Source organism: Monodelphis domestica, chromosome 4 (genome assembly GCF_027887165.1).
Source record: "Monodelphis domestica isolate mMonDom1 chromosome 4, mMonDom1.pri, whole genome shotgun sequence".
NCBI classification, from domain to species: Eukaryota; Metazoa; Chordata; class Mammalia; order Didelphimorphia; family Didelphidae; genus Monodelphis; species Monodelphis domestica.
Window position 1 is genome coordinate 358,803,218 of NC_077230.1, and position 10,527 is coordinate 358,813,744.

At 40.0% G+C, this 10,527-nt stretch overlaps 1 protein-coding gene across 1 annotated transcript; it reads right to left on the reverse strand.

Moving 5' to 3' along the window:
• Positions 1-254: 254 nt before the first annotated feature.
• On the reverse strand, positions 255-9,996 carry NLRP10 (NLR family pyrin domain containing 10). Its single transcript, XM_056795116.1, has 4 exons — positions 9,790-9,996; positions 7,259-7,570; positions 6,029-6,148; positions 255-3,233 (listed from the first exon to the last, which is right to left on the reverse strand). The coding sequence occupies exons 2-4, from the start codon at positions 7,530-7,532 to the stop codon at positions 1,816-1,818; spliced, it is 1,812 nt and encodes a 603-aa protein (XP_056651094.1). The 5' UTR covers positions 7,533-7,570; positions 9,790-9,996; the 3' UTR covers positions 255-1,815.
• Between the last annotated feature and the right edge of the window lie 531 nt (positions 9,997-10,527).

Sequence of the window (10,527 nt, forward strand, 5' to 3'; positions counted from 1 at the left end):
ACAGCAAGAGATGAAGATGGGTTCAGTAATGGTCCCGTGAAGAAGCTACTCCTTAGCCTTGATGCTTCAGAGTTTCAGCTCTCCTGTAACTCTTCCTAAGAGGAGCTAGTGAGGCCATTGATTCCTGCACCAAAGTAACACACAACCCTTCTCATAAGGGCTGTAATATCTACGAAGAGAGCACAGGGAGGCACATCTTCCTAGGATAGCATCCTGATAGTTCAGCACTTTGGGATTCTCAGAAAAAAAAAAAAAACAGGGTCTTATTTGGGAGATAAGAGAAAGTTGTCAGAGATCCTGTAGGTCCTTGGGTATCTAGATGCATATATGGCTGTGAATATCTATGTCTCTGTGTTTGCATAGTTCTGTCTTTGTGCCTCTGTGAAAATATTTGTGAATGTGCTTTTCTACCTATGTATTAAATGTTCAGCATACAAAATCACAGAGGTTCCAAAATGAAAGGGATTTTATCTAGTCCAAACTGGACCTGAACAACCACCACAACACATCTCACAATTGCCATCAAGATATTCCTAAAAGACTTCCAATGAAGAAAACTTACTTATCTTGCAACCATGCTGGGAAAGATATAACAGGAAGCTTTTCTTTACATTAAGCTTATGTTTTCTTTTTTTTTGTTACTTCTACCAATTGTTTCTGGTTCTGCCCTCTGAAACTAAGAAGAGCAAATTCAATACCTTTTCCTTAGAATAGTCTTTCAAGGACTTGAAGATAGCTATCATATTTCCCCTATGCTTCTCTCCAAACTAAATATTTCTGGTTCCTTAAAGCATTCCTTATACAGCATGGATTGGAGGTCTTTTCCCATCCCAGTTTCCATCTTTTCAACACTCTCTACTTTATTAAATATCTTACTTAAATGGTAGACTCAGAACTGGATCCATTGGTGCAGATGTCATCTGACTAATGGAGAGTAAAGTGAGATTGTTGAATCTTTGCTCCTCAAAGCTATGCCTCATTCAATTGAGTCTGGACATTTATCATTTTTTTCACTGTCAAAACATATTGGTTGTTTGATACTGAGCTTATAGTCCAATAAAAGCCCAGATTTCTTCTAAATTCCTCTATAGCCATGCTTGTTTCCATTTTATTCTTCTGAAACTTGAACCCAGGTTCCCCCACAACATTTTTAAAATTGTATTTAGCCCAGTCACCTAAACTGTTGAGATCTTTTTTGGGATCCCAATTTGGTCACCCAATGAATTAGCTATGTCTCCTAGCTTTGTGTGATCTGCTTATTTTATGTTTGTGCGATTATGTACCCAAATGTTTATGTTTATTATTTCTTTCCTCATTGATAAAATGACTTAGGAAAGGAAATTGCAAACCATTCCAGTATCTCTGCCAAGAAAACTTCAAATGGGTTTATGAAGATTAAGACACAACTGATGTGACTTGACAACAACTCTATAGAGCTAGAGATAGAACTAGACGTAGACATAGTGATAAAGATATATCTTGCATGACTATGTTTATGTATGTCTATGTTCATAGCTAAGTCTGTGTCTGACTGTGTTTGCTTACTTGTGTGTTTATGGTTTATGTGCTAGTGGAATAGACTACCAGTTGGACACAGAGGGTGATGAAACATGAGATGGAGTAGTCTAGAACTTGAAAATGCAATAAGGGATAGTGTTCTACTTGCAGAGAAAGAAGTTGGTTCTGTTTTAGGTGATGAGGGAAGAGGTGGGACCAGACCCTTTAGAATAAAGGAGAAATGAGGATGCTTCTCTTGTACTTTTGACTTTGTATCTGCAGCTGAGAGATAGAATTCCTGGTAGTCTATGGGCACTTTTAAGTATTGGTGGTCACTCGCAAAGAGGCAGAAAATGAATTAGGGTTCAGTTTTTCTTCCCAGGTTTTACGTAAGGTATCTATAGTGTTTTTTACTTTATCCATCTTCTTTTTCAAAGTTTCTACCTCCTTCCTTAGTGGCATTGAGATTCGGAGGTCAAACTTTAACTCCAAATTCTTTTCATTCTCTTTCTCTAGGAGGCCATAAAGAAACTGCATAGTCCCTGATGCCTCCTGTTTCTGTATCAGTTCCTTCACATTTTGGCTTTTCCCCAGAAGACTCTTCTCCTCTAGCAGGTAGAACATGGCATTAAAAAACTCCTGGAAGCTAAGATGTCTGAAGCTATACAACATTGTGCCACTGAGTCCTGCTTGGGCACCACTCACATTCAGGATTGAGGAGATGTCCATTCCATCCAAACTGTGCCTCCTCAGGTCTCCCTCTGTAAACAAGACCTTCTGACTCTGGATGCCTTCTGCAGCCAAGAAGCACAAGCCTCGCAGGGCAACATGCTGGGTGGACTTGGATAAACTTTTCTCAGTTGTCAGAAAAGTGGAAATATAAGCCATGTAAACATCAGTCCTGTTCTTGAGTGCCTTGGTGGGAGACTTGCCTTGGTCCTGACGTTGCTTCATCCAGGAACAGATGATCCAGCACATGAGAGGGGCACAGCACTCATTGGAGAGTTCTTTGTTTTTTAGCACAAAATCAAGGGCTTTCTTTCCCAAGTCTCCATTTGTGAAATATAAGTCAAAATACTCCTTCTTCTGGGTCTGGGAGAAGCCTAGTACCTTGACATGGCGTGAATGCTTTAGCCATGGCTCCAGTTTCTCCAGAACTGGTATCCTGATCGTGATGAGCAGGGTTGACTGTGGAAGCAACTTCTTTTGGATTAAACTGCCCCAGAGAGCATGCACAGATTCCTTTTCATTGACACTAGGATAGAATTGTTCATCAGAAAGGAACTGTAGCTCATCAAGGCCATCCAAGACAAATAAGAGCTTCTGTGGTTGCTTGAGAATGTCAGTAATGGGAGCATTATTATCCCCACACAAAATAGTGATGAGCTGCTCCATGCTGCTTTCCCTCAGAAAGCGTGCTTCTTGGCAGCCAATGTAGAAGACATAGTTAAACCTGTCAGGGTACAGAGTGCCAGCTGCCCAGCCCTGAAGGACCTTCCTAGCAAGGGTTGACTTTCCAATGCCAGCAACCCCCTGTAGCACAACAGTCTGAGGAACATTGGATGTGTTTCCAGCAGAATTAAACAGAGTTTCAAGACTGATGCTACTTGAATCATATTGATTTAGAGGTTCCAATTGAAGCTGGAGGTACTTATTACCAGGTCTGAAGGGAGCATCTTCTGCATCTATGGCCTGCAATTTTTCTCTTATGTGTGTTTTGTAGATGTCTATATAATCTAATCAAGTGACAAGAAAACCCACATTAGAGATACAGGAGGAGACTCTCAGATAAGAAAGATGCTTGTATCAGAGACTTGGAGTCCATGCCCAGCAATGGGCAGAACTGTAGCCCCAGATCTAGTCCTAAGTCCATCTCCATCCCCAGCCTCAACCCACCTTCCTTCCCTGTCCTGATAATGTAATTCAACTCTACCTACCCTGAGATAACCACCTGCAAAAACGCAGCTGAGGAGATAGTGAATAAACTTCACACTTCAACCTTTATTACATAGTGAAGCTGAGCTTCTCCCAACACAGGCTATGAATCAGACTAGTTGAAACCCTTCCTTAACCCAACTCTAATCAGGATCTGGGCATGACATCAGTGCTTCACTCAGTGTCAATGAGCCTATTACTTTGTCCAGCCTAGGGTTGGGTTCCCCAGCACATGAGTATTAAATGGAGCTGGCCTCACCCAAAGTGATTGCAAAAGTGTGTGTGTATGTATGTATGTATGTATGTATGTATGTATGTATGTGTGTGTGTGTGTGAGAGAGAGACAGACAGACAGACAGAGACAGAGAGAGACAGAGACAGAGACAGAGACAGAGACAGAGAGAGACAGAGACAGAAAGAGACAGAGACAGAGACATGGGTGGGGGAGAGAGAGAAATAGAGAGGGAGGCAAAGAGAGGGGAAAGGAGGCAGAATGAGAGGGAGGGAGGGGAGAGAGACACAGAGAGAAAGAGAAAGCGAGAGAGACAATGAGAGAGGAGAGGTGAGAGGGGGAGAAGGAAACAGAGAAGGAGGAAGGGGAAGAGAGAGACACGGAGAGAGAGAGTCAGATACAGAGAGAGGAAGAGAGACAGAGTCAGAGAGACAGACAGACAGGCAGGCAGGTAGAGAGACAGAGACAGAGGAGGGGAGAGAGAGAGAGAAAGAAAGAGGGAGACAGAGAGAGGGGAAACGAGGGGGAATGAGAGAGGGGGAGGGAGGGGGAGGGAGATGAGAGAGACACACAGAGACAGAGAGAGAGGGAGAGAGAGACACAGAGAGTCAGAGAGAGACAGAGAGGGAGAGAGACAGAGTCAGAGAGAGGGGGGGGGGATTACAATGTAATTTTTGCTCAGACCATGAACTGGAAGGGACCTCAGAAGCTAGCTAGATCAAACCCCTCATTTTGAAGATAAGGAAACTGAGGCCCAAGGAGATTAGATAATTTACCCAAGTTAATAAAGACAAGAAGTATGGAGTATGGGAATAAAAAGAGACAAAACGAGGTTCCTTGACTCCAGAGTTAATATAAATCATATATATAGCCTCCTCATCTCTTAGGTTACAACAGGGTTAAATTCCATTAACTCTATTCTTGCTGGAAATTAATGAGGCACAGGGCTAGAGATGGTAAGATTTAATTTAAGGAAAGAGAGGCAAGACCTGACTTGTCAGGCAGACAGAGAGGGTGATTGTGAGTGTTAGGAGGTGCAAGATCATTAAGGGAACAGCTCAATATTCCCTTTACCAGAAAAAAAAAATATTTCTCTGCAGATTTAGACCAGGGTTGTGTCTGGCTGAAATAAAAGTCTGGGGCCTAGTTTTGCAAGTGCGATACAGAATGAGAACTATTACCCCCAAGGAGGAAGAATGAGAAGTAGAGGAAAAAAAGAGTTAGAGACCCATCCCTGGTGTATGCTAGAACCAGCTCAAACCAGTTTATGAGAACAGATTGTGAAATGTGCAATGTAAGCAATTATAAAATTGACAAATGCCGTAAATCAAAGCTTAATTGTTTTGCTGATTTCTAGACTTAAGAAAGTTTTGAAGAAAATGTTTATTTAGCAGATTAAACTTCAAAGTATACTGTTTGTGTGTGTATATTTGAAATCTAGTTACTAATCATTTACCAGCACATCTAAACATTACTCTTCTCTTCTTCACTACTAATCATGAAAAATTGCCTTCAGTCATTGATTCTATTTCCTTAGCACTCAGGCTCTTCTCAATGCCTTGGGAAAATCCTGCCACAATGTCTGTGGATCTCTGGAGTATTTCCCTCACCTTCTATGCTTGTTGAAACTGAAACGCTCAGTCCTTGATGCCCGGATCTTTCTATTAAACTCTCAGTTAGTTAACTACCAGAACATAATATCTTTTCACTGAGCAGGGACTCTCTAGCTGTAGATCCTAAATGAAGTGTTTCATTAATGCCAGATTTTTCTACCTGTTTCTCTGCCTGTTTTCTTTAGTTTGCTTGCCCAAGTGTACCTGATTTAAAAACTAGTAGATTCTTACCAACACCCTAATGGAAAGAGGAGCTGTGCTCAGCTATTGAATGTCTCAGAAGGTTTTATGAAGAATAGAGACACGTAGCCTCTGATTTCATTTTCTTACTTTCATCATTATCTTCTTATAGCTTACCTTGTCATTTTCCCACCATGAAGCTACTCTTGGACCCAGATATATCCAAGTACCCTACCTCGCCTTACTGGTCCTCTCCCGCCTTCTTCCAAACTCCTTAGCCCTACATACTTCTGCCCCCTGCATTATCTTTGTCCCTAAATCCTACTCTGTAATCGAACCTCTCTCTCTGGCCCTCTTTCTCTTTCCCTCGCCTACTGGTTCACCTGTCATCTTTGGTTTGTGGTTGCTCCTATGGATTCCTCCTATCCGGTCTCAGATTAGAGTTTCAGGCGAGAGAAAGAAATAACTAGCGGTCAGCCACCATTACCAACGAGCATGGCATTCACTGGAACACTGCCATTTTAGGGCCCTGGCCAAAGGGCTACCACCTAATTCAGGAAACTGAACTTACCACTGATTGCTGCTTCTCCAAGAGGCTTTGAAATCGGGGTGGGCTTTTGTGGGTTTCTTCTGTAATTCTCTGGTCCTTGGTCATGTGGGCCAGAATCTTCAGTTTGGGGGGAATTTTCAGCTACCGAGGAAACATAAGGGTAGGTTAGAGAGCCTCAGCCCACTTGACCAAGAGCATCAAAGAAAAAATACAGAACCCTTTGCTGGGGAAGCAGATACTCCAAAATGTAGAATTTGTTCTTTTACTAATTCCTGCTTATCTGCTGCATGAACTTTATTTGATCACTCCCTAAGAGCAGGATCCACTCTCTGAAGAAGGATTGGAAGCAGGTTTTTACTGCTTTGATTTAGCAGGGGAAGCAGCAACACTGAAAACTTTGGGGTGTGCAAACCAAATTTTTACAAAAAGAGGTAGAGGAAATGGAATGGTGTGTTACAGGCAAGGGCCATGGGATGAAGGAAACAGAAATGGGATATATAAGATAGATAGATATCTTGTACATATGATCTTGGGCTGTGTCCTCACCAAAGACAACACACACATGCACACATGTACACATAAACTCATTTAGTCCCACATAGACATAGAAGCAGTTTCAATTTCCCCAATTCTACTCTCCCCATTCCCATGCACACACTGTATTTACTTGGTCTCACCCTTCTTTTTGACCTACTATTTCTGAGGACACAAAGGAAAGAAAAAACAGATATCACATAGTAGACCATGAACCCAAGTATTAGACTTCAGAAGATTCCTGTATATTCTAGGACTTCAAGACACAACAGGAAAAATTCTAACTAGGTAGGAGAGGTAGGAGGCAGGTAAGTTCAAAGAAAAATAGCTAATATGTAAACAATGCTTTTGAAAAAGTTTGTAAAGTGTTTCTCATACATTACCCCAATTTAACTCATCCCCATTTTCCTGATGAAGAAACTGAGGCTTATAATGTTAACCCATTATTCCAGTAGTAAGTGGCAAAAGCAAAATCTGAATTCACTACACAGAGAAATCCAGTGAATTTTCCTTTACTTTATTCAGCCTTTGATCAACCAAATATTTTTGTTTTATGAAGAAGTTATCCAAAGGATAATTAGAATCTGCAGCTGATAAATAAGAAGGTTTTTTTTTGTTTTGTTTATTTTGTTGTAATTGTTTTTCCATCTTTAAAAGGAGAAGAATAGAATGAGACCCTGAGTGAGGGATGGTGCTTCTAGTCAGACTTGTACTCACCTTTTTCAATGGCTCGCTCCAACTTCTCAGCCAGATCCCGATGGTTTATGGTTTCAAGAACTGCCTTGGCCACTTTTACTGCATAGTTTTCCCCATAGTGCCCAATCATGAGTTCCGCCAAATCCACAGGCTGGGCAGGATGCAGCTGACCCCGGGGCATGGGCCCAAACTCTTTCAAGGGAGGATCTTCCAGTTGGAATTTAAACTTCTTGAGCTCATCTTCTATAAGATCCTCAAGGATTTTCATCAGAACATTTCTCAGAGTGTTCTCCATGGTTTCTGGTCAGCAATTGGAACAGAAAGTCCTGGAAACTTTTTCCAGAAGAATATGAGGAGATAGACATGAACCTCTTATAAGACTCACAGAATGTATATGGTAGTTTTTACATATATACATATAACAGTCTATGATAGCTATTGTAAAATACCCTATAGATCTCTAAAATTATACTGTATTAACTTTATGTATATTTTTATTTACTGTTCCAAGTAAATATTATTGCATACACATAGCTATTTATTTTGTATCTTCAGTGCCTAACAGAGTGTCTAGTGGATTATAGTTTTTAATAAATGGTTGTTAAGTGGAATCAAACTGAATTATTCTCTTTGCATCTCCATTGCTAAGTTCATGGTCAAACATATGACAGTCATTTAGTCATTGCTTATGAATAACTGAGTAGAAGAGGCATGGGCAAAGAGTGAAATAAGGACAAAGAAAAGACACAGCCCCCTTGTTAGGGCTAGTCTCTTCTTTCACAGGGATCTGGATAAAGTTTAGTCATTTTGACTCTGAAACCAAGACTGGGAAGGGATCTTATGGACCATCTATTGCAGCTCATCTCTATCCCTCAACCTATCCCACTAAACCCAGCAAATAATTATCAAGCTTTCCTTCTACCAAAGACCTCCAGTGAAAAAGGAAAACATTTCCTCCTAAGATATCAAATGCTATTCATGGACAAGACTAATTCTTAGTAATTTCTTTCTTACATTGAACCTAACTACAACCTATTGCTCCTAGTTGATTTCTTCAGGACTGTGCAGAGTAAATCTAATACCTAATTCATATCATAAGGCCTCAAATATCTAAAAACATCTATCATCTCCCCAGTCTTCTCGCCTCCAGTTAAAATGTCCCTTCTCCATTTAACCAACCTTATTTGGAATAATTTTAAGACCTTTTACAATCCCTGTCCCTCACTTTCAGATACTCACTGGGTTAGGAATGCCCTTTCTAAAATGTGATAAGTTAGAAGTGGGTATTAGAGGTCCAGATGTGATCTGACCAAGGCAGAATATAGTAGGGGCTGCCACCTCTCTTATTCTGGATGCTTCATTCAATTCACATTCCACTGTCATTCATGGATATCATGTCACATTGCTAATTCATTTGAAGTTCAGTTTGTTGAAAACTCTCAGATCTTTTTCAAATGACTTGCTGCCTTGCTCTGAAATTCCATTCAGATTCATGCTATTACACGCCAGCTAACATTACTTTTGTCAAGGACCTCATCATCTGAAACATTTTTGGCAAAAAAAAAAAAAAAACAGACTCCAAAATTAAAAGTTTAGGTATTTGGAAAGATGGAGGTGATATCCTCGCTATGTCATCTTGGATTAGTTACTTAATATCTCATTTGACTTGAGGAAATCTAAGACAATAAATCACAGAGCAGGTATTGGTCTGCACTAATAGAAAGAAGTACCCTGTCAAACACCAATGAAATTAGAAGTCCTACAGATGGCAAAGGAAGGGAAGAAGAAGAGAAAAAGAAAAGATAAGACAAAAGACAGGAAAAGACAGAAAAGAAAAGGCAAAAAGACAGAAAAAAGAAAGAAAAGATTCATGGAAATGGATTGATATTGAGAGGGACATGAGTTAAATGTCGGGTATGTATAAGTAAGTATTTATACCTATGAGATATCAAGGATCCTCTGAAATACAAGATTAGATGTCAGAGAAGAAATAAAATTGAGTAGATTAAGGATTTATTCATGAAAATCAGTTCAGCATAAAGGGATTTCTAAATTCTATGATTCTGTTAGTAAGTTATAATTTAAAGTGATAACTGAAGTTTTTGGTAATAATATCTTTCAAGGAAAGGGTGTCAACAAAGAAGAGGATGGAGCACAGACTTGTGATTGTATATATTTTGTGGTGGGGAGAAAGATGAACAGAAAATGAGTTGTCTCTACCCTGATATAATTTTGTAGTTAAGTAAGAAATAGACAGCAAAGTTTAATAAGGGAAATAGAAAATGTGAGAATTTGTACCCTTCAGAGTTGACCAAATGGCTTTTGCTTCTTCCTAACTCTCCTCTTATTTTCTGAAATTTCTATCAATTTTCTCTGCACAGATAGAGTAATACTTATTTTCAGATGATAGAATACATAGAATAGGAATGAAGACATGGGAGCCACCCAGTCTCTTCTCCACTACCATCCTCTGCAGGGATCACCCCCATAAGCAGTGTGGAATAGAAAGCTTGTTGAAGAAATAAAGAAGGCATGTTAAAATCTGCACTCACCACTCTGTCTTTGTCCAGAATATTTGTCTTATGTGTTGTGGCTTGGAAGCTGAGGCCAGAGTCAGTCCCTCAGGGAAGAGAGCACCAGTGAACCAACACAAGGCAGTAGAACAGTGTTGTATTTAAGGAAGGAGGGCCACAGAGTTAGCATATCGCCAAAACCTCTTGCTCTGCCCTCACCTCAGCCTGATTGAGCAACTCCTATCCAATGCTTTTATCAGGTTAACTAGAAAATAACAGAAACTTATGCAAAAATCTAGAGTGAAAGTGAGAGAGACTTAGAAGATAAAAGATCATAAAAATAAGAGTATGAGTGATACATAATAGCTTTCATTTGTATATTGGCTCATGTTTTTCAAAATATTTATGTTACACACACATCCCAGAATTTGTGGAATTCCCCACTTGACTGCAACTAAATTTGACATGGAATTTCATTGCCTCCCACAGTTGGGGTCATCTTTAATTCATCTTTATTGTAAATGGTTGGATCTAGAGGAGTAAAAGGAGTTAGGGGTCCTATACAGTAAGAAGATGAACCTAGATAGAAATTCAAGTGTGAGAAGAGATGAATAGGCTGTAGGGCTACAGGGATTTGGGGAAAGGGTTTATGTTGTTAGTTGTATAGGAAAGAATCTTACTCATACCTAGCAATTTATGGCCCTTAGACAAATGTTAGCCATAGGAGAAGAGGGGACAGTTGGTATAGAATTGCTGAAGTGTAGCTATGATGGAAAA